At 36.4% G+C, this 25042-nt stretch overlaps 1 protein-coding gene across 1 annotated transcript; it reads left to right on the top strand.

Annotated features, from left to right (window-relative positions):
- The first annotated feature begins 945 nt into the window (after nucleotides 1-945).
- LOC107749689 (kinesin-like protein kif7) lies at nucleotides 946-24958 on the top strand. Its single transcript, XM_016564838.1, has 19 exons — nucleotides 946-1077; nucleotides 2908-3298; nucleotides 5999-6199; nucleotides 8175-8562; nucleotides 9602-10142; nucleotides 10325-10468; nucleotides 12953-13150; nucleotides 15767-15915; nucleotides 16006-16136; nucleotides 16252-16413; nucleotides 17110-17312; nucleotides 17713-17910; nucleotides 18822-18947; nucleotides 19408-19584; nucleotides 19675-19890; nucleotides 21368-21574; nucleotides 22065-22263; nucleotides 23105-23266; nucleotides 24323-24958. The coding sequence occupies exons 2-19, from the start codon at nucleotides 2971-2973 to the stop codon at nucleotides 24682-24684; spliced, it is 4092 nt and encodes a 1363-aa protein (XP_016420324.1). The 5' UTR covers nucleotides 946-1077; nucleotides 2908-2970; the 3' UTR covers nucleotides 24685-24958.
- Nucleotides 24959-25042: the final 84 nt, after the last annotated feature.

The following is a 25042-nucleotide window of genomic DNA, read 5'->3' as shown; positions in this document are numbered from 1 at the left end:
AACTGGCATCCTAATTATTGTTTTTACTTTAAATGATGTGATATCCACTGTTGTTCACTCACCTTTATGTGTACTGTGTTCACTAAATAAATCAATAAAATAAATATGTCTCTTTTTTTGTGCATTTGACAATGGAAGTTGTTTAATGAAAACTGAGACTATAAACAATTGTATATACAAATACATTAAAAGATGCATTTCTACAACATGTAAGATAAAATGACTTACATACAGTTGTGAAAGCCATTCGTTTCCTAACAAAAAATAGACTGAGGCTAGTAGACTGAGGAAATAGTCTATAACTATAAGGTTTTAAGTCAAAAGTCTGATTACACAAATATGTTTTCTCTCTGAGTGTTTTATATTTAAATCAGCCTTTTAAAGTAATTATTATTATTTATTTTTTTGCTGAAGCTATTGGAGGCAAAGATAAAAACAATAAAATCAGTCATGACAGACATTATGTTAAGGAAGGGTGAGTTAAAATTTGTTTTATGGTTTAAATTTTGCTGATGAGCATAGACAGCTTCCCATGTGACAACTTACCCCAGTAGGACAAATTCACAAAATAATGTTTAGTGCTTTTTTAAGTAAAGAAATTGACTTTCAAATATAAACCTATATTTGCATACATAAATAAATAAAAAATTCTGCAGTAGCCTATAAACTGTGACAACTAGCCCCAGTCTCCCCTATAAGAATAAAGATGTTAATGTGGCTATAAATCACATACAGGCTGGAGTTGCAAACAAAAACAATTTAATAGCCTATTGTTTTTTTTAAATTATCTATATAGCAAATCCAAACACAATAGTACTTGTTAATGATTCGTTTTAACATAATAAATATAATTTATCTTTAGTTAAGTCCAAATGTTAAAAAACAAACACAAACACGCTACAGGTCAGATTTTACTCAGGCATTTGGGAAGCCGACTGAATGACATCACTGCATCCTCTGCGCTCGTCGTGGTCTGGTCTGGATCCAGGGAATGTGCTCTGGGAATGGGAATGGGAATGGGAATGGCAGTGGGATGTGCCCTAGTGCGGACTCGGGTTGATGGACTCGGAAACAACAGTAAGTTTGAAAGTTATGAAAAACCACTCAAAACTTCACATGACAGAAGCAGTTTGAGTGCGCGCGTGCTGAGTGTTGTTAGGCAAATCCACGCGTGCGGGGTTTTCTGAGCTTTGTGTCTATTGTGTGTCATGAGTGTTTGAGAGATTTAAACTTTTAATGAGCTTGCTAGCGGCTAACCGTTGTAGCGGCTCGGCTAATCTGACTTTAGGAAAGAGTTCAACACATTCCTCTGCAGTTATGAACTGAGGCTTGCTGCGTCTCGTCATTGTTGTCATTTGTTGCGCTGCAAAAGTGTTTTGGAAATGCTTAGCTTTTTTTATTCGTGCATGTTTTGCTTCGATCAGATTTAAATTTACCTAGCCCTTTTTGGGGGCTGCGAGAATTATAAGTTGTTGGTTTATAGTTTATTGTCTCGTACGTAGTTTGTTATTGCTGTATCATATTGGTTTAATTGTCTTATAACGTTAGTTGTTTATTGCCTCGGAGTTTGTGATTGTTGTGTCATAGTTTGTGATTTTTAGATCATAGTTGTTTTTGTTTTCTCATAGTTTGTGTGATCGTCTGCATAGTTGTTTTTCATAGTTTGTTTTCGGCACAACGTCGACCGCAGTTATAATGTGACAAAATCAATCAGTTACAAAAGATGCACTGTTACAAAATCATTCAACAGCATTAATCAAAAAACAATTAGACATACTCAAATACCATACCATCAGTTAAACCATGTCCATTTAAGGTTTTGTGTCAACTACATGCTTAACAAAGAAGAGCAGCTGGCATATGTAACATATTTTCACATAAATGTGAGTGTATAACGGGAAGAATATACAATATAAATATCGTAACCTTTCACCAGTTCACTAGTCCTGCTGTAATGTACTTTTAAAGCTTGATCTCAGTCAATGGGCTTTAACAAAAACTGCACGTATTGTAATTTAAGAATAATTAAAAAATAGTTTAATAGTATAATAAATATTAGCATACACTGCTAGAAATATTTTGTTTAATATTCAATCATCTGTTTAATATTCAGTTGGTTTTAGTTTTTCATAAGATCCATTTCCCATTTTATTTTTTGTTTTTGAAAGTAATTTTTTGTGTACTTATTGTTTTATAATATCTTTAAAAATACATTTTTGTTTTTATATATTGTGGTGAGCTACAAAAGTTATTTAGGTAAGAGCAGTGAGTGATTTTCTCTTTGTCTTTTGTTCATGGCCCCAAATATTGCAAGCTGTAGCGATATGCATATTGCGATATGTACATTTGCGATATTTCGATAATTTTGATATATTGCACAGCCCTAGTGTTTACCTTGGTTTCTTTTGTTTGCTTTTTGTTAACTGAACAGATGACATATTGTAATATTAACAACTACAATTTGCAGTTATTTATCAGTTATTATTTTTATATTTGTAGTAGAATAGAAGTGTTGCTTATGATTCCTATTTGTATGTTTTCTGTTTTTACTCTCCCTTTGTAAAGTGACTTTTTCGTTTTATATTCATTATTCTTATTAATTTGTTATTGACCTAGAGGTTGTTTGATAGGTCTCTGCACTGTAAGAATAAAATCCTTACAAAAACTGAAAATGTCCTGGCAGAAAACTACCAGTATATTTTCCTTTAAGTTTATGGACATTTCCTTTAATCCTAAAACACAACACAATTTAATGCATAATTCAAAATACTGTATTGTCAAAAATCAATGCAGAAAATTCCATATATTAGCATGGTACATTGGGACATATTTTTGTAGACTTAGAATGTGTCAGAGATGATTTGCCCTATACTCTATCTATCTATAACTGCTTTGTATTTCATTCAGTGACCATAGGAAGCGGTATCACAGCCCCACAAAAGTAATGAAGGACCGCTAATCAGCTCAGCAATGTCTTCCAAAGGAGTCGGCCAAAGTAAGGTGGAGGAAACGGCTGTACAGGTGGCAGTCCGGGTGCGTCCGCTGCTTCCCAAAGAGATTTTGCACAACCATGAGCGCTGCATCACTGCAGACCCAGAGGAGAAGAGGGTCACCCTGGGCCATGACCGCCACTTCCACTGTGACTTTGTGTTTGAGGATAACTCCACGCAGGAGGATGTGTACACAGAGTGTGTTCAACCCCTCATCGAGGCCTTCTTTCATGGTTTCAATGCCACGGTTTTCGCCTATGGGCAGACAGGCTCGGGCAAAACCTACACCATTGGAGAAGCCAACATTTGTAAGTCTTTTATACATAAGTCAAACCATTTATTTATATAGCACTTTATAGGTGTGTGCGATATGGCAAAAATATCATATTACTATTTATTTTTTTAGGAAGGACCACAATCTTATCACGATTCTTTTTCAAGTTACTGTGCTGTAAAAATCAGGCCCTACAACTAATATAAATAAAAAGTTCTCAAACTTATTCAGGACAAGACAAATAGTCAATAACAATTAAACAAATGACAAATTAAATAAACAGTGGTTTAATGTTTTTTCAGGTAAGTCTGTCTAACAGTAGCTTATAGAGCTGCACGATTCTGGATAAATTGAGAATCACGATTTTTTTTGTCTCAAATAGAGATCACGATTCTCCCACGATTCTGAACTAAACAAAACAATGTGTGGCAAAATATTATTGCTGCAGTCTATTTAAAAGTGTTTAATTAATTTGAATGAATCATTAAACATTTTAATATACACTACCAGTCAAAAGATTTTGAACAGTAAGATTTGTAATGTTTTTTAAAGAATTCTCTTCTGCTCACCAAGCCTGCATTTATTTGATACAAAATACAGCAAAAGCAGTAATACTGTGAAATATTTTTACTATTTAAAATAACTGCTTTCTATTTGAATATATTTAAAAATGTAATTTATTCCTGTGATCAAAGCTGAATTTTCATCATGATTACTCCAGTCTTCAGAGTCACATGATCCTTCAGAACTCATTCTAATATGCTGACCTTCTGTTCAAGAAACATTTTATTATTATTATTATTATTATTATCAATATTTAAAACACTTGAGTACATTTTTTCAGGATTCTTTGATGAATAGAAAGATCAGCATTCATCTGAAATAAAACACTTTGTAACATTATACACTCTACCATTCAAAAGCTTGGAGTCAGTATTTTTTTTGAGGGGGGGGTGGATTATATCATTTAATACTTTAATTTAGCAAGAATCCTTTCGATTTATCAAAAGTGATGATAAAGACATTTATAATGTTACAAAAGATTTCTATTTCAGATAAATGTTGCTTTGAAATCACAGGAATAAATTACATTTTAAAAATATATTCAAATAGAAAGTTATTTTAAATAGCAAAAATATTTCAAAATTTTACTGTTTTTGCTGTACTTTGGATCAAATAAATGCAGGCTTGGTGAGCAGAAGAGACTTCTTTAAAAAAAAACATTAAAAATCTTACGGTTCAAAAACTTTTGACTGGTAGTGTAATATGTATTTAAAATATAATATATTTAATACACCAATTTAATATTAAAATGATGAAAAAGTTGTTTGAATCAATGATTCAACGACTCATAAACCTACTGGTTGAATCAGCGTTTTTGAACGATTCTCTTGAATAAATGATTCATTCAATTATACATTTTTAAAGGGGTCATATGATGTTGCTAAAAATAACATTATTTTGTGTATTTGGTGTAATGAAATGTGTTTATGTGGTTTTGACTCTTAACTTTTATAAAGAATATCTCTTTGGATTTGAGACTTTAGTCTTTGCAACTTTACAGATCTTCTTTATGCACCAAGAGCTTGTATCACTTCAAAGAGAAAGGAAAAATTGAAATCGCATCATATGACCCCTTTAATATTTGCGGTCACTTTAAGATTTCTACCAATCAAATGTATTTACGTCAATACTCACCAAGGCAGGCATTTTATTTTTGTGTGTTTTTGACTGTTTAGGCACGCACAGAAAGCCGCTTGTCGATTTGATTTTAATTTACATTTACATTTAGTCATTTAGCAGACGCTTTTATCCAAAGCGACTTACAAATGAGGACAATGGAAGCAATCAAAATCAACAAAAGAGCAATGATATGCAAGTGCTATAACAAGTCTCAGTTAGCCTAACGCAGTACACGTAGCAATAAGCATATTAATTATATAATTAAACTCCAGACTGGAATACAGATAGAATAGAAAAAGAATAGAGCAAGCTAGTGTTAGTTTTTTTTTTTTTTTAAAGAAAACAAGCAGTAAATGAATAGTATGCTATTCATTAGCGCACTATTAGTGTGCTACATTAGTGTGCTAAGTCTAAAAGGGACAAGTTTTTTTTTTTTAAGAATAGAATTAGAATAAAGAGTGCTAGGACTTTTAATAAGTCCTTTAACCACTTTGCACTCTTTACTTTCTCATTTGTTCATGTTAATACCTTTAAAACTGAAAGATGTGTGGATATATTTACATACAGACATAGGCCTAAATAGTACACGTTTGGTCACAATCTCTACTAGGCCTATTCGTTAGAAAATCATCAGATCGCCCACCCGCAGAGCTTTATACAAATCAGGATTGCTTCACATTAAATAACAATGTTACAGTGTTTTAAAATTCATCAATATATAATAGAAGTGCAATGTTTTTCTTTCATTGGAGGTGTATTGAGTATTGTGACAGCTGCTGTGTTGAGTAAAAAGATCAAAAGCATGCCTGAGTTCAGTTCCTTACAGCATATTATTAATTGGGCTTCATCTAGACCAGACATGATTCACAAGGCTAGTAAAGGCTTTGTCTGTGTCTTGTTAAAATGCTTCCACGAGTTTGCACATTCGTGCTGCCAGCAACACCTCCCCCGGTTCATTTGCCACCGCTCCACTTGCAATCTGAGATCTTGCGTTTTAGCATTCTGCCTCATAGAGTTATTCATTAACCTGCTGTTGGTTTTTTGGCCGCAGCCGCTTTTAGGGATGACGAGCAGGGCATCATTCCCAGAGCCGTGGCTGAGATCTTCAAACTGCTGGACGAGAATGACCTCATTGACTTCTCTGTCCGAGTGTCGTACATGGAGGTTTACAAAGAGGTCTTCAGAGACCTTTTGGAAGTTGAGACGGCCAGTAAAGACATAAATATTCGAGAGGATGAAAAGGGCAACGTAGGTAAGTTTGTGAGAGAAAACTGATGCAAAATTCTCCTCCGGTATAAAACAAGTAGGAATGTGCAAAATAAACTACCATTTGGTAAGATTTTTTTCAATGTTTTATAAGAGTCATCAAATACATCAAAACAGTGTTATCTTAAATCATTATAATTTAAAATAACTGTTTTCTATTTTAATACTTTTTTAAAATCCTGTGAAAATTCCTGTGATAAAAGCTGAATTTTCAGCATCATTACTCCAGTCTTCAGTGTCACATGATCCTTCAGAAATCATTCTAATATGCTGATTTAGTGCTCAAGAAACATTTATTTTTATTATCAATAGGGCTGTCGCCGACTAGAGATTTTTCTGGTTGACTAGTAGACGTTCATTTTAAGCATTAGTCGACTAATCGCACGTTTATTAATAAACCATTTAAATCATAACACTGAGCCTTTAATTGCCTTCATAGCCTAATAAGCAATCAAGCACATGCGTAAAGTTTGCCACAGCGCACCGGCAGAAGCTAATGATTATGACTGTGTCAAGGAAAAACAGTAAGGAGGCTGCATTAGCCTTTTAATAATTAATTGATAAACTAGTGCTTTTTTGTTTTCGGTTTAAGAGATGAAGTCGGCGACACTTACTCATCTCCGCAGTAGTGGACGCGCCTGTATGCATGTTTCATATGGATTACATAATCTGAGAATATTTGTTTTCCATTTGAATTGGTTCATTTGAAAGTAGACATTTCGCTCTCTATAGATATATTTTTTATGTCTGTAAGGCAAACATACACAGAGTTTCGCGCTCAAGTTCACGGAGACCGAGACGGTAGAAAGCGCATCCTGTTTGCTTTCATTATTTTACAAAAGCGCAATGTTTTGTTGTTATTGTGAGTGTACACAAATAAACGTAGAGTCTTTACCGATTTGAAAAATGTATTACTCTTATCTGTATGACCAAAAGTGACAGAGTATTTTAAGAGCAAGTGAGCGCACCGGCGCCTCCATCTGTCCTGCAGTGAGTTACTGTTCAGCTCCACACTCCACACAGACACAAGAGCGCACATTTCTCTAGGTTAACATTAGATTGAGCGGCCATGTAAAGTTGCTAATACTTACATATTTCAGATGATAAGCCATATTTGAGGTCGATGAATGATAGGCAAGCGTTTGGATGTCCTGCCTGATGTACTATATTACCACATAGACCAGCCGTTAACGATCTGTCTGTCACGGACTGCGTGACTTCACCTGTGGAATTTTTTTTTTCTGCGACTAAAAAAATTTTGGTCTACCAAGCCTCTTCTGGTCAACTAACGGTTAGTCGACTATTAGGGGGCAGCCCTAATTATCAGTGTTAAAAACAACTGTGTTGCTTCATATTTTTGTGGAAACTATGATTTTTTTTTTTTTCAGAATTCTTTGATGAATATAAAATCAGCATTTATTTAAAATATAAATACTTTGTAACATTATATTTACTTTCACTTTTAATCAATGTAATGCATCTTTGCTGCATAAAAGTATTAATTTCTTTAAAAAAATTATCAAAATCTGTTCTGTGGGTTGCCAATTAATGACTTTAAAAAAACCTCCATGTGCAATAATTAAAGAATATTTGTTTAAAATGTATTATTTGTAAATATTATATTGCAATTTTTTCTAAACAGTATAATCCTGTGACATTTTTATTAAGAATAGTTTAAAATTGGTTTTAGACTAATTACAGCATGTCACACTGCAGGTAAGTCATGTCATGTCATCAGGTAAGTTAAAATCATGTCAGCTGCTCATAAATTGACAAAATCCTGACAGCATCTGTTTATTTAGTCATTTTAAGTTTTGATGCTTCTCCTCTTTTATTTTCTCTTTAATTTCAGTTTTTTATTCTTCAAAACTGCCTGTCTAGACAAGCTGACTAATCAGGAAGTTTTCAGAAAGTCTTTCTGTAGTATGTGAAGAAAAGACATCTTTTGTGTTTACCCACAGTGCTTTGCGGTGTGAAGGAATGTGAAGTGGAGGGACTTGATGAAGTGCTGAGTCTCTTAGAGTCAGGAAAGACGGCCCGTCACACTGGGGCCACCCAGATGAACCCCCACTCCAGTCGCTCTCACACCATCTTCACAGTGCTCATGGGACAGAGGCGTGGAGGTTCTCGAGCAGCGGCCGGGACTGTGCAGATCCTCTCTTCCAAATTTCATTTTGTGGACTTGGCTGGATCAGAGCGCATCCTCAAAACCGGCAACACTGGTGAACGGCTCAAAGAGAGCATTCAGATCAACAGTGGTCTTCTGGCTCTTGGAAATGTCATTGGAGCACTTGGGGACCCCAAAAGAAGAGGCACCCATATCCCATACAGGGATTCCAAAATCACCAGGTAATTTTACTCATTTTTTAAAAATGCTGATGATTACAGTATAATTGCAAGAAGATCTAGCCTTAATGGCTAGTAGTGTTTGCTAAAGCAAGAACCACTATTGCTATTGCTTACTCTTAAAGGCAAAAATAATTTTAGTTTAGTGATTTTAGTGAAGTGTCAACAGAAAGTAAATCTTGTCTTTCTGTATTTAAATTATATATTTTTATTTTTGTATAATCTTTCTGCATTGTTTTTACAGAGAAAATAGCCTTAGATGCTAAAACCAAGTTCCACTGACTTTTTTCTTTAGAAATTTTTAAAATTTAGTTTGTGACATACTTTTCAAACATTTTGGGTTGGTAAGATTTTTTTTGTTTGTTTTTGAAAGAATTATCTTTTGCTCACCAAGGCTGCATTTATTTATTTAAAAAAATTATATTTATTTAAAATAACTCTTCTCTATTTTAATATATTTTTAAATGTTTATTACCGTGATGTTCTGAGTAATTGCACACTACCTTTAAAAAGGATCAAAGAATCCTGAAAAAATTTATTATGGTTTTCACAAAAATATTAAGCAGCAAAACTGATTTTAATATAGTTACTAATAGGAACTATTTCTTGAGTATCAAGGCAGCATATTAGAGTGATTTCTGTAGGATCATGTGACACTGAAGACTGGAGTAATGATGCTGAAAATTCAGCTTTGCCATCACAGAAGTAAATTACATTTTAAAATATGTTAAAATAGAAAACTGTTATTTTAAATGCTAATAATATTTCTGTTTTTACTGTAGTTTTGATCAAATAAATTCAGCCTGGATAAGCATAACATACTTATTTCAAAAACATAATCAAATCTTACTGGCCACAATCTTTTGAACAGTATTGTTAGTTTGTTGTGAGAAAATGCTATTTTACCTTTTCCATCTCTGATTGAAATGCTCTCAGTGCTGTTTTTGTAGTCACGTTTTGAAAAGAGGGAATGTTTAATATTGCCTTGATGTAGTTTAAAGGCTTTTAAGATGTGTCGATCTGTGTTGCATCTTGTTGTCAGGATCCTAAAGGACTCTCTTGGAGGCAACGCCAAAACCCTCATGATTGCCTGCATAAGCCCTTCCTCGTCAGACTTTGATGAGAGCCTAAACACACTCAACTACGCCAAGCGGGCTCGTAACATCCAGAACCGGGCCACAGTCAACTGCCAGGGGGAACCAGACCGCATCGAAGGCCTTGAACTCCAGATCAAAGCACTAAGACGAGCTCTTGAGAAACGCCAGCGTTCTGAAACCCGCATCATCGCTCGCTCCGACCCCGAGAAGAGACTTCGGCCCTTTGAATTGGACGTGAGGAAGCTGCAAGCAGAGAGTGCCCACTATAGGACTTGCACAGACTCGGCCTACAGGCTTTTGACGGAGCTGCAGGGTGAAGGAACCCTGAATGCTGGTCAGCTCCTGCGGGTGAAAGAGTGGCTTTGCGCCGTAGAGGAGGAGCGCAGCGGTTTGACCTCCGCATCGGGGCTGGACAGCGGCATCGAGAGCAGCTCTACCGAGGACAGCACCGCGCTGAAAAGAGGACGGGTGGCACTGAACAACCAGGTTGGCTGCAGGCACATCCATTTTCAAATATGAATATTTTATGTTTAACAATTCATCATAAAAAGGCAATAATGTATCTTGTCAGGTCATTATTTCTCAAGCATTAATTTCAGAGATGCTCAGATGTCATGATGTGATTATCTGCGTAATTCTCACGGCCGTGGGATTTATTTATGCCAAAGGATCCTGACCATGTGAAAGAGGATTGGAGCGGAGACCGCGAGGACTACATTTCCCAGCTGCAAGGCCAGATACAGCGACTAGAGCAAGAAAACACTGACTTCTTAGCTGCCCTGGAAGATGCCATGGAACAATACAAACAACAGGTGACAACAAGTCTCTACCAAATTCTTTGTGGTTTTAGATGTGTTTTTGAATGAATTTAATTATGCTATATTTCAGAGTTGCACATGAATACATTCTTAAAAGTCTTGGAAAAACTATAGTTTCTATAGTAAATAAGAAATGTGTCTAATTAGGTTCTGCTTTAATTAGGTTCCCAAGATGGATCGTTTTCATAGACAGTAATGTTTCCAAAGTTATTAACATCATAAATCTAGAAAAACAATACTGTATAATGCTCTTGAAAAGTTTGGGGTTGGCAAGATTCTTATGCTCACCAAGGCTGCATTTATTTGCTAAAAAATCAGCAGCCATTACTCCAGTCTTCAGTTTATGATGAGAAAGTTCAAAAGAACAGTATTTATTTTAAATAAATATTTTGTAACAATGTAAATGTCTTTGCTGTCACTTTTGATCAATTTAATGTGTCCTTACTAAAAAAAAAAAATCCCCAGAAAAACAAAATCTTACTGAACTTTTGTCAACAATAGTGTATGTGTATAACATTATATTTTATAACCTGGGAATTAAATGACCAAACACTTGTGAAAGTGTTCCTAAGGGAGTGATGGTAAATTTTCTCGAAGGAATCTCTGTCTTTATTCCTCTTTTGGAAAGTTGTTGAAACACATTTGTGGATTTTTTTTCTTTTTGATATTGGATCAAATGTGAACTCCTGTTCACCACTATAGAAATGTACCCACATATTCTGCTTATAAGAACCCTGGAAATGTGAAAAGGGTCAAATGAAGTCAAACTTGCTTACAGTAATGTCCGGTTTTCTCCATATTGATTTGCAAGTCTCATTTTCTAGAGAATCATTCTAAGTGAAAATGATCATTATCCAGTAATTGCAAACAAACTGGAAATATCATAGTGAAGTCATGAAAATGCATGGGAATAATAAGTGTGAGAACCCTGTATGTTTACAAAAGATGGTGCTGTGAAATTGCTTTGTTGTCTTAAAACATCTCCTATGAGCCCATCCATTGTCACATTCATTTGCACATCATTCAGCTGTTTGTCTGTTTTTGTATATTTTACATACAATATTTTACCCACAGCCATAAAAACAGACAACAAAGCTAAGCAGTCAGGTTTATAAATAGATGATTGATCTGAGCGCAGCTCAATTGTTCAGTTCTTCAACATGCCCAATAGACACATTTTTCTGTTTTTGAAGCGCTGAATGATATAATGAAGATGTTCTTGCAAAAACACATAAATTAAGAGAGACCATCTTGTACTGATTATCTGAGCACTAATAATATAATTTATTATTATTATTATTATTATAAAATGTTGTTTCCGCCCAGATAAACTTTTAAAAATAATTATTTTTCAAACGTTTTATTTTAACTTGTTATTTAAAATGTTTTAAATGCAATGTTAAAATGATCGTAATTTGAATGATCCCTGTAAAAACATCATGTAATCATGTTTTTGTTTTTCTTTTCTTTTTTCTGTCGTGTAATCGGCTATTGTTTTCAGTGTCGACTAGTAGGAGCTGTACCGTTTAGTCGACTAGACCCGCACATCCCGTCGGTTCACAAAATTCACGGTTCGGTTCGATACGACACAGTGGTGTCATGGTTTGGTTCGGTATGGGGGTAATTGGTTACGTCGCAATGTTGGAAATATTTCTGTTTAAAACCATCAAGGCGAGCCAATGGATATCACACATAAGCAACGTGAGTTATGCCGGTGAACGTCTTGATCGCAGTCAATTCACTATGCAGAAAGTGAAAGTAAAAACGTAATGACGGAGCTTTCGGCATCTGACGCCGGATATTCTCTCAGAGACGACGAGACGAATCTACTTCAACATATGCTGATAACGGTATATAGCTAACTGTTTTCATTTATTCCCTTAATATTTCTAATATCACAGTGAAAAAAATAAGAAGAAACATATTTTGTGTTAAACAGGTTGTTTTTGGAAGTCGGTGCTTGAAATAGGCTAAAAACAATATCTCTGGCTATCGTCGACACAAGATCATCGTCTTTCGACACACCCCAGCAAGGGGAGGTTATCGCTGGGCAGACAGCACGTTGCTTGTTACATCGTTTGGGCTGCCTTGTTGTAATGGATTAGTCCAAGGAATCGAATCGTTCGGTTTGTAATGCGTACCGAACCGAAAGCCTCGTACCGAACAGTTCAATACGAATACGTGTATCGTTACACCCCTACTATCTATCTATCTATCTATCTGTCTGTCTGTCTGTCTAATTGTTAACTAAAACCATTAAGAATAATTTTTGTTAATTAAAATAAAGCTGTAAAAAATAAATATTCGATGAAAATCTTAAACTAATTTAAGCAAATATAAAATCTATCTATCAATCTCCTTCAAATTCTAAATGGTGCACAACACTGGTGCAATGCACACAAGACTTAAAACAACACTGAGGACATTTTTTGTATTTTCACCTGGTTGTAACTGGATGTCGTTTTCTTTCATTCCTAGAGCGATAAGCTACAGGAGCAGCAGGATCTAATAGCGGAGCTTCACAGTCTGATAGCCCAGCCTGGAGGAGTGGGGCTGCTCCACCTGAAACAGAGACCTCACACGGCTCCTATCAACTCACTACTGCAGACGTCAGACACCGCCGGCCGTCTCACTCCTCCCTGTGACAGTGATGTGGGCAGAAGCTTCGCCAGACAGGTAATTGATATGTTTTGATTTGTCTCACAGCATCCTCGACCACAAACACACATCAAATTTAATTCAAGATACAATCCACAGCTGCCGCCACCTGGGCTGAGCTGTTAGTAGTACACAAACATCTTCAAACACTTGCCACACACGCTGTGTAATTCAGTGTTTTGACTTCACCCACATACTTTCAGATGCAAACAAATTCAGCTAATTGCCAATGTAACGTTGTGTTGTCTTAGCAGTCAATTATACACCCTAAACCTTATTTTTCAAGCCTGTTGTATGACAAGCTGGCATTTGATGTATTGTTTGGAGACAGGGTTATTTATTAAAGCAATAAGCCATGAGCGGCTGTGTGTTAAGCCTTGTTTGGGACGGCTCACTGCACACAAGAGATGTTTATGCTTGACACTCTCGACCACTGCACTATTCTCCAAAATGACAGATGACAGTGCAGAAAAAAGTAGCAGCTGAAACAGCAGTGAAGAAGCACCTTGCCGAATTTTGCGTTTACCTAGGTAGGTGTGACATTAGTTTTTTTATTGATTACAGTTTCAAAAGGGGGATAAAACAGAAACACTCAACAACCAGCATTTACAGTGACTCTGGTTCTCTGGTTTTGTTTACACTGTTCAACCCTAGTCAAGATTATGTATGTACATCTACTGTTCAAAAATTTGGGATCAGTAAGTCTCTTTAAAGAAATTATACTTTTTTTAAGTATAATTCTTTTTAAAGAATGCTTTTTAAAGAACTTTTTAAAGTCTAAAGACTTGTATTCAGCACGGACACATTAAAGGGGTCATATGATGCAATTTTAAATTTTCATTTGTCTTTGGAGTGTTAAAAGCTGTTTGTGCATATATAAGATATGTGAAGTCGAAAAGACTAAAGTCTCAAACCCAAAGAGATATTCGGTAACACTATCTATGAAGCCCGTATTTATAATACATTATAAGGGTATTCTTAAGGCATTATAATGAATGCATAATGCATTATAAAAAAACTTTATAATACGTTGTATCATCTCATGAATATTCATAAGAATAGTTTTAATATATTATAATATTTACTTATTTGTGGTTATAGCTTTATGCATTATGCATTCATTATAATGCCTTAAGAATACCCTTATAATGTATTATAAATACGGGCTTCATAGAAAGTGTTACCAGATATTCTTTATAAAAGTTAAGACTCGTCCACGTCTTCCTAAAATGCCTGATTTAATCACACCCCCACATATCTACATCACTGTGTTGGAAGATTTGCATAACACCGCCCAAATGTTTCTGCAAAGAAAGAAGGCGTAACTTTTATTCTCGCTGTAGTATTGTTGCTGGCCAATTAGGGTTGGGCCGATAGACGATGCCATCGTCCATCGCCAATGGCTGATAGACATCACGATGTTGAGCCAGCAGTACTTACCACACATTTTACAAGATTATATGTTTGTCAGTGGTGCTCAGGTTCTGCAAATCATTCGCCATCGTCCTCAGTCATCTCTCCTTATTCTGTTTATGTGGTAAGTGAAATTTTATGTACTGTAATGTAACAGTCAACTGTTAGCAATCGTTATTTGTTTTCCATTTGTTTTTCCGTGCCTTTCTAAATACGGATTCACGCTTCGGGCACACCCCCCCCCGATGTCATCGTCCATCACAATGTTTCACTGTTCACATCATCCGATGACAATTTGGTAGACATCGCCCAACCCTACGGCCAATCACAACGCACTGGATAGCTGACCAATCAGAGCACACCGCGCTTTTCAGAACGATGAGCTTTGTAAAAATCGACACGTTTCTGAAAGGCGGGGCAGAGAGGAGCAACAATATGTTGTGCTTTTGAATGCACAAGGCTTTTTAGTTTCACTTTCACTTTCGAGATTCGCGATTGCACGTAATCTGTTTATACTATGGACCAGCAGTACTTACCACACATTTTACAAGATTATATGTTTGTCAGTGGTGCTCAGGTTCTGCAAATCATTCGCCATCGTCCTCAGTCATCTCTCCTTATTCTGTTTATGTGGTAAGTGAAATTTTATGTACTGTAATGTAACAGTCAACTGTTAGCAATCGTTATTTGTTTTCCGTTTGTTTTTCCGTGCCTTTCTAAATACGGATTCACGCTTCGGGCACACCCCCCCCCGATGTCATCGTCCATCACAATGTTTCACTGTTCACATCATCCGATGACAATTTGGTAGACATCGCCCAACCCCTGAAAGGCGGGGCAGAGAGGAGCAACAATATGTTTTCAACGTTGATAATAATAAGTAACCCATTAAGGGCCTTATAGGCAAGTAATAATATTTTGTAACTGATACGGAACTTAATAGGTAGCCAGTGCAGAGACTGTAAAATTGGGGTAATATGATCATATTTTCTTGACCTGGTAAGGACTCTAGCCGCTGTAAAATAATTTATTTAATAAATTACATAACGTTTTTCTGCCAAATAATATAGTTCACTAGCATTATTATTGGTGAAATTGTTACAGATGATGTGTGTGTGTCAGATATTTTACAGTCGATTGGGTGCCCTAACAACCCCAAGGCCCAAACACCTCAGATCAAATTATAATGCATTTTTTCACCTTTATGTGAACTGTTTTTAGGTTGAAATGTGTGCGTCAGTAGACAACGGCTCATTTTCAGACCAGACCCAGTGGGAAAGCGGACGAGAAAACGCTCACTATGAAACCTCTGGGAAAGGAGTGAACCGAGATGAAGATGGCCATGTTCAAACCACCAGAGATAAACGGAAGTATGTATGATTATATTAATCTAGTTCTAATGAGAATGTTCATTGAGAATGAATAGCTAACGGATTCAGCATTGCCATTATTCTTGGCAGATCCATCAATGTAACCTGGACAAAGAAAGATGCTCCATTGCTCCAAGGGTCTTGTGCTGGGACCAGGGCAACCCTGTCTCAGGCGTTTGGACTCGGCCATCCTCTGGGTCTACAATGCACCAGACGCACATGTGAGATAAACGTCCTTGAAAACATTTGACAAGAGTCTCCGTGTTTGACGGCCCACATTAGTTTCTTTCCAATATTCAGTCAGTTAGCTTTGATTTGTTTTGATTGATTCTCCAGCTAACAGCAGCATTGGCGAGAGCTCGGTGTGGGAGAGCGTGAGAGGTTTTGGAGGCGAGTTCTGCTCAGAGAAAGGGCTTCTGCAGGCACAGCACAAGATCAGAGAGCTCTCCATCACCATCCGTATGAAGGAGGAACTCATTAAAGAGCTGGTCAAGACAGGTGAGGCTGTTGAGAAAACCTGCTGGTCAGAGTACCAGTACTAAAATAAAAGGCAGTGTTAAAACAAAACAAAGAAAAAAGTGTGTTCTAAAGGTTGTATAGAGTACTGACTCAAATATTTGAAAATTTTTGTGTGCACTTTTTATTACGTTAATTAGTGTCACATGATACTTCAGAAATCATTCTAATATGCCGATTTGCTGCTCAAGAAACATTTCTTCTTATTATTAATGCTGAAAACAGTTGTGCTGCTTAGTATTTTTCAGGATTCTTTGATGAATAGAAAGTTCAAAAGAACAGCATTTATTTAAAATAATTTTTTTAAATGTATTTTACTCTCACTTTTGATCAATGTATTGTTTTCTTTATGAATAAAAGTATTCCTTTCTTTAAAAAAAAATCAGTAGCACTTTATTTTACAGTCCTGTTCCTCATGTATTTACTATGTAATTACAATAACTAGGTAATAACTAGGTACTAACCCTGAACCTACCCCATGTAGTTACCTTTTATTACCAGAACTTTCTTAGGTACGTACACTGTAAGTACATGTAAGTACACGGTCTGTAAAATAAAGTGCAACCAAAAAATCTTACTGACCCATAGTTATGAGCTTATAATTATCAGTGGGTTTTTTCTGTGGTTTACAAATCTTTCTGTTCTCTTAAAATGATCCTGTCCTCTCTTTCTCTCTAGGTAAGGACGCCCAGGCCATGAACAGGCAGTACAGTCATAAGATCTCTGAGCTGGAAGCCGAGGCGGAGCAGGCCCGTGTGGAGCTCACAGAGGCACAAAAGCAGCTGCAGGACCTGGAGGTTCAGGGCGGCCGTGATGCTGCTGACCGCTCCAAAGCTCAGGAGTGCAGGAGGAAAATTGCAGCTGCGCAGAGCAAAGTTCAGGTCTGTGTCTGGCAGCTTTGGCTTGCCGAAAGGCATCATTATGGAAATCCCGTTTGAGTGGCGTTTCTCTAGAATGGTTTTTGGGTTGTCACCACACCAAAATTTCAGTATTTTGAATATCACAGCATGAATTGACCAAATAAAATGACTTAAATGACATTTGAAACAGGCCTTACTCTGTCATAATTTGCAAATATTTATTAAAATAGCGACTTTTAGGTTTAGTTATCGTTTGTGAAGAACAAAATCGAAGGAATTAAGAAATGTTCCTTTTTTAGTAAATATTTATGAACTATTTCAATTTATAATACTTATTCTGTAGATTGTGGCAATACAAGTTCAATGCAAAACTAGATCCTGGCAGTATATATGTAGCTCTTCACAGGTACTATGCTTTCAGGTGTTGAAGCAGAAGCAGCGGGACACTGTGCAGCTGGCCTCCCTGTCTGCGCAGAGCGAGCGGCGCGTGCAGGAACTCGAGAGGAACGTGCAGAACATGAAGCAGCAGCAGGACCTTCTGCAGCGCCGCCTGCGAGAGGAGAGCCAGCAGAAGAGACGGCTGGAGAGTGAGATGCAAAAAGGAAAGCACAGAGTCAAGGTGAGCCGAGTCTTTTATCAGCACAGGTGGGAAACGGAGCCTGAGAGAAATCAAGAGTATGAATGGAATTAAAAGTGAAATGTGTAATTTATGCTTCACTAGCAGTGGATTTGCAGAAATATGGATTTGCAGATTGTTTCCAGACAGAGGCTGTGGTTGCTGTTTTTCTTGATATTATAAATACTGGATACACTACTGTTCAAGTGTTTGGGGTCAGAAAGAAATTTATACTTTTTTCCAGCAAGGATGCATTAAATTGATCAAGAAATGACAGTGAATACATTTATACTGTTACAAAAGATTTCTGTTTCAAATAAATGCTGTTCATTAGAATTTTTGTATCAAAGAATCCTGAAAAAAAGTCTCAAAAATATTAAACAGCACAACTTTTTTCAACATTGATAATAAAAAGAAATGTTGTCACTGATGACTGAAATAATCAGCTTTGCCATCACAACAATAAATTACATTTTAAAATATTGAAATAGAAAGCTGTTGTTTAAAATAGTTTTACTGTATTTTACTGTATTTTTGAGCAAATAAAAAGAGCATTGGTGAGCATAAGAGACTTCTTTCAGAAACATTGCGCTTTTTGAACAGTAGTGATTAAAATATAAAACATTAAATGTGCTTGCACATTTTCTTCGTAAAATATAAAATGTAGCTATTTTTCTGTCTTGTTTGCTTCAGATCACGTCTTTCTTTGTATGGTGCTGCTACTGTTGCAGAAATGACACATTTAACACAGTTTTTTTTTTCAGGAAACGGTGTTCTGTTCTGTAAGGGCCAGCATTAGTCATCTGCGTTTCTGTATTCTGAACAATAATCTACAGCGAAACCTCAGCCTCTCAGTTATTCTTGTCGTTCAATAGAGAATCATTTTCCGAACAGCCTCTTTCTCTTTCTCGAAGGAGCTGGAGATAAAGAACGAACAGCAGCAGAAAATTCTGAGGATTAAGACGGAGGAAATCGCTGCCTTCCAGCGCCAGAGGAGAAGTGGAAGTAACGGCTCGGTCGTATCACTAGAGGAACAGCAGGTGGGTTGAGACAGAAAAACGAAATTGTGCTCCTTTTCATCATACCCTTCCCACAGCTATTATCCAGCAATAAAATATTATTTTTAGATCTGTTTACTCAGTGTTTACTTACTGTTTACTTATTAGTTTGACTGACATTTGAAATAATTTTATTATTGTTTCCTTGTGGCTGAGGGTACGTTTCAATAGCTTGTTTCAACATGTTCAGAGTTCAGTTTGCTGCCCAAATTCCCTCTCAGCTTGGTATGTGCTTTATGTTATTTATCTTGGAGCAATGCATTTGCTCTTTCCAAGGTCATGTTTGTGGGTTTGATTCCCAGGGAATTAACATATAGTTAAAATGTAAACCTTGAATTCAGTTTGCACTTTGGATAAAATCATTTGATGAATAAATTCAAAACTTATTGAGCATATATTTAATATGTAAATAATTGCATTCAAATGATCTGTGGTTGAGCAGAAGATAGAGGAGCAGAAACGCTGGCTTGATGAGGAAATGGAGAAGGTTCTGGAACAACGACGTGGACTTGAAGACCTGGAAGGAGAGCTGACCAGGAGAGAAGAGATTTTAGCCAAAAAGGAGGCCTTGCTCTTGGAACGCAGTGGCCTGGAATCCAAAAAGCTTCGCTCTAGTGAAGTCTGTAAAAACATCGTGGCTTTGCTTTGTCCCATTATCCACCCCATTATGAGTCTTTACAAGTTGTGGTATGGTCTGTTTTCTCTGCAGGCTCTTAGTAAAGACCTGTTGACCTTGTCGAGCCGAATCGAGTCTCTGGAACGGGAGCTGACTGAGAGGAACGGTCTGCTGCGTAGTAGCAGTGCTCAGGACTCCCAGCAGATCAGAGAGGAGATCTCCAACCTCCGGCAGGAGAAGGAGCTGCTTCTCAAACAGAGGGTAGAGCTGGACGACAAACTGAGACAGGGCAGCCTGCTCTCTCCTGAGGTGAAAGTCTTAACTTTCAGAACTGCACCGTGTCTTTACAAGACACGCAACAACAGCTTGTGACGCTGTACACTGGACATGACAAAGTGACCATTACAAATTCAGCACAAGCATTTGGAGTATGTCAGAAATAGAACAGGGCATCAGCAGTATGTTGCTCCACATCCAGTGTAAACAAAATCATTATTTAGTGTCTTTTTCATTGTCCAGTGTAGACACACTCTAAAAAATAAAGGTTCTTTATTGGCATCAATGGTTCTATTAAGAACCTTGAACATCCATGGAATCTTTCAAATTCAGATAAGGTTCTTTATAGTCGAAAAAGGTTCTTTAGATGTTTAAAATGTTCTTCAAAATGAATTCTTTTAGGAACTGTTTACTGAAAGGTTCTTTTGGGAACTAAAAAATTTTCTTCTATGGCATAACTGCCAAAACACCCTTATGGAACCTTTATTTTTAAGAGCGCACAGTGTTAGAATTTCTCAGCTAACATTGTTTTAATTCATTAGAATGTAGAAATTGGGGATTTCTAAGCATTTAAAAAAAAAAATTTATTCTTATCCAGATTTGTTTTGCATCATTAGAATTCTGAGGACTAGTTCACACAAAACTCCTTTTTTGTGTCTCGCAACTGTAAAATACAAGAATGCTATGGAAGCAGATTTTTCTCAATAATACTATATGCAAAAGAAATGATGCGTAGTGTAGACAAATTCACATGCATAAAACCTAATTCATGTGCACAAAAACATTTTATATATTTCAATTCAATTTCAATTATATATATTACATATATTATATATATTACCAAAAAGTATATTCATAAAATGTTTGCACACTTTGAAAAAAAAAAAAACACCTTTTCACCTTCAGAAACATGAAAAATTTGTCATATTTAATATTTCTCAATTTTCAAACTCAATATCTCCTCATCAGTGTTTGATGTTTAATATGCTAGATCTAGAATGTCCTTGCTAAACTTTAGGGTGGAATACAGTATATGACTTGTATATGCCCAGATTTATGCTCCAGTATGCAGACTCGGAGTCGTCGATTGTTGTTGCTGGAAGTCCAAACCAGTCTGCAAACTTGCCTGGAGGGCCACTGTCTTACAGAGTTTAGCTCCAACTTGCCTCAGCACACCTGCCTGGATCTTTTTAGTATGCCTAGTAAGACATTGATTGGCTGGTTCAGGTGTGTTTAATTGGGGTTAGAGCTAAACTCTGCAGGACAGTGGCCCTCCAGGAGCAGGATTGGACAGCCCTGCTTTAGGCAGTTGGAATCGACAGATTTAACATAAAAATCATGTACAGTTGCCGTTTAAGATGCTGCTTTAAAAGTGTAAGAATTCTAAAATTTTAAATTCTGGAATTAGAATATCATAACCACATTTGTGCCTTAGAATGTTAGTATTCTAAAACTGCATGATGTTCAAATTAAATTTTTTAAAGCTGAACTGTCCTCTGTTAAACATCAGGAAGAACGAACACTGTTCCAGTTGGACGAGGCCATCGAGGCTCTGGATGCTGCTATCGAGTACAAAAACGAGGCGATCACCCAGAGACAGAGGCAGCTGCGGGCATCGGGCAGCATGCTCACCCAATGGGAGATGAACCTGATGGCCAAACTCGCCTACCTGTCTGCCTCTGAAACTAGAGCTCTGCTTTGTAAATACTTTGATAAGGTCAGACACCATCTGAGTTTCCTCAAATGATCTCATTTTTGAAGTTATAGGGTGACACTTTAGTGTACTTGTTCGTGGTGGTGAGTTTTATTCAAAGACGTGCGGTCTATTATCAGTTGGCAAAGCATCGTAATGCAGCACCGAATCCCTGTTAAACAATAACAACACTTGCACGTCTGTGTTTATCACAGCCACACGTTAGCTTCTAGCCTGTGTGGTCACATTTACTCTGTTTTGGCAAATGTAGACACGGTTTTTAACAACACACGTTTTCTCACATTATTTCCATATTCACGCTGCCATTTAATAGAAGTAAGTTTAGCTGTTTAACACGTTAGGGAAAGGCGAAGACTTGTGTAATTGTGTGATTTTGTAACAGCATGTATTGTGAGAAGCGATTTACAAGTAAATTGAAATATTTGTTTATTCACTTGACCTTCCGCTTCAGCTAAGAATGTGACTGTTATGACGCTTTGTGTGTTTTGTAAAGGTCGTGTCTCTTCGTGAGGAGGAGCGCAGGCTGCAGATGGCTCTAGCTGAGCTGGAGCTGAGAGTCGAGGAACAGCAGAACTTGGTTGGGTGGTTGGAAGCAGCTCTGGAAAGACAGCAGCTCGAGGCAGACCGTAGACTCACCCAGCAGCAGAAGGAACACGAGAGAAACATCCAGCTGCTGCTGCAGCAGTGCCGAGGTTTGAGTCCTGAGACTACTGCAGTTTTCAGGGATAGTTCACCCAAAAATGAAAACTTTCATCATTTACTCACCCTCATGTTGTTCCAAACCTATAAGACTTAACACAAATTAAGATAGTTTTAAGGAAACCTTAAAAGTTTCTGTCCCTTTTGAAAATCCAGGTAACCAAAATTTAGAAGATCCAAAAAAGCTATTATAAAGGTGTCAAAAAAATGAATCGAACGTTTTAATCCTGATCCAACTGAAGAGATACAATCACTTCATTTGATGTAGAGATTTCATTTAGGCTCTTATTTACATCTAAACAATGATCGACGCATACATTGAGCACATCACATTTGGCAAACATACCAGATGTAAATAAAAGCCTGATATAAACTGATCGTATCTCTTTACAAGTCACGAGATTAAAACTGCTCGATTCATATGGATTCGTTTACGCCTTTATGACATTTTGGGTCTTCTAAGTTTTAGTTACCTGGACTTTCAGGGAAGGGATAGAAACCTCTCAGGTTATATTAAAAATATCTTAATTTGTGTTTCGTCGATTAACCAAAGTCTGAATGTAAATGTAAATGACATTTTAATTTAATTTACAATTTTTAATTTGGGGAGAAATATCCCTTTAAGCTCATTCGCTAGATTTTATTTATCATTATTTATCCTTGGTTATAGAACATAGCCAGTGTTATGTAATTCAGTGCAAAACAAGACTTTAGAACGTATCCCTGTTTTTTTATAGCAGCTATAGTATGTTAAAAATGAGGCAATATCATCCATGAATTCACAAATCATTGTGAACATGTAAGGTGAACGTATTGGCAATTCATTGTTTCCAGAGCAAATGGATGAGGGTTTGGTTGGTAGACAGCGGCAGTATGAGGGATTGATCCACAGCCTCAGCAAAGAGCTCAACTTCTGCAAAATAGCCAATCAGGAGCTGAACATCAAACTAAGGGAAATGTGTGGCCCTGTAAATCATGCAGGAGAACAAAGCAAAGGTGAGAACTGCTGTCACTCAATAACTTTTTTTTTTTTTAATATTCAGTGTTTTAGCCAACATTTTTTATTTTTCTATGGAAGAAACGGCAGCTTCTAAATTAAATTCTTTTTAGAGTTTTAAAAGAGTTTTCATGTTTTTTTGTAAAGAATAAATTAGTGCTGTCAAAAGATTAATCACGATTAATCACATATAAAATAAAGGTTTTTGTTTGTATAATATATGTTTGTGAACTGTGTATGTTTATGTATATATAAATACACACACATGCAGTATATATTTTGAAAATATTTACATGTATTTGCATGTCTATATTTATATTCATATAATTTATTTTATAAATAAATAAATATAATGTATAAACATAACATATTTTTCTTAAATATATACATGCATGTGTGTGTATTTATATATACATAAACATACACAGTACACACACACATATATTATGTAAACAAAAACTTTTATTTTGGATGCGATTAATCGTGATTAATCATTTGACAGGACTAGAATAAATAAAGTGAACTGCTTTCTTCATTACTTCTTGTACAGTTTTTATCTTTTGTTATTCGGACCTATTATTTTCTTTAAAAGTGAATCAAAAAAATTCTCAGGCAGCATGTCTGAGCTTTTTTTTGCACTTAATGGAAGTGGATTTATACCATCAAAGATGAAAAAAGTTCACTTGAGTTCATTTGTGCATCGTATTCAAGTCTTCTGAAGTCAGTATGTGAGGAACAGACTATTTAAGCTATTATCCCCTGACCATCTAGAACCAGAGTTCAAAGATCTCATTTATGCTTGTGGTTAGTTATACAATCATGCCTTGGACATGAGTCATGACATGGATGGTTTGATGGATAGTGTTTTAAGGAAAAAATATTGGTTGTGTCCTGACCACTTGCAGTGCATTTGAAAACATGACTGCAAATCTAAAAGTAAAGAAAATAACATGTGGGGCTGGAGTGACATTTTTGTCTGACTTTTTGCTTTTAATGTGCCAGGGGCTCCATTTTTTATTTTTGATTGTTCAGTGTTTTTTTACACCTTTTCTCAGGTCCAAACTGTGACAGTCGGCTTTCGAGCGGGGTCCAGGGCAGACTTGCTGAAGATGCCAAGTCTACACTTGATACAGAGAGAGTTCAGAAGTCAAGAGAAGAGATGCGAGAGCTGGTACATGCCCCTCTTCCACCAACATGGAGGCGCTCTTCACTCCCCACGGAGGACCAGTACAGCATGGAGGAGCTCAGGCAGAGAGCAGCTTGTGAACTGCCAAATAACAGGATAATTCAGCCCGGAATGAATTCCACACACTGGAGCGGGACAAGACCACGGAGAGAATTAAGGAGATTGAGCCTCAACACAGGACCACTTCATTCCAGTTCAACAATAATTGAAGTTCGGAGAAATCCAGTGTAGTTTGTACAGTTAGAATCCTCAGTATATTGTACCAGTAATCCACGGTTTTCAGAATATCTCCTTTTTATTGCTAAAGATTACTGATTGTTAATTGTTTATTTGTACTACTTCACTGTCAGTCATCCTTGGAATGTACTTTCGATTCATTTGGTCACATTTCAAGCTCTTTTTTATTCAACTGTTGCAGGTTTCTGACACTCTTGGACACATTTTTAGTGAATGTAAAAGGGCTTTTCTTTCATAAACAATGAAATAAAAATGCCTTGACAGAAAATAAATATATATATATAAAAAAAAAAAATCTTTAACCAGATCATGTTTTATTCAAAAACGAAAAATAAATAAAAGAGCATAACTA

The sequence above is a fragment of the Sinocyclocheilus rhinocerous genome, unplaced genomic scaffold, assembly GCF_001515625.1.
Source record: "Sinocyclocheilus rhinocerous isolate Xijiao unplaced genomic scaffold, SAMN03320098_v1.1 scaffold1263, whole genome shotgun sequence".
Taxonomy (NCBI): domain Eukaryota; kingdom Metazoa; phylum Chordata; class Actinopteri; order Cypriniformes; family Cyprinidae; genus Sinocyclocheilus; species Sinocyclocheilus rhinocerous.
The sequence above is the reverse complement of the archived record's forward strand: the minus strand, read 5'-3'. Positions and strand labels throughout refer to the sequence as shown.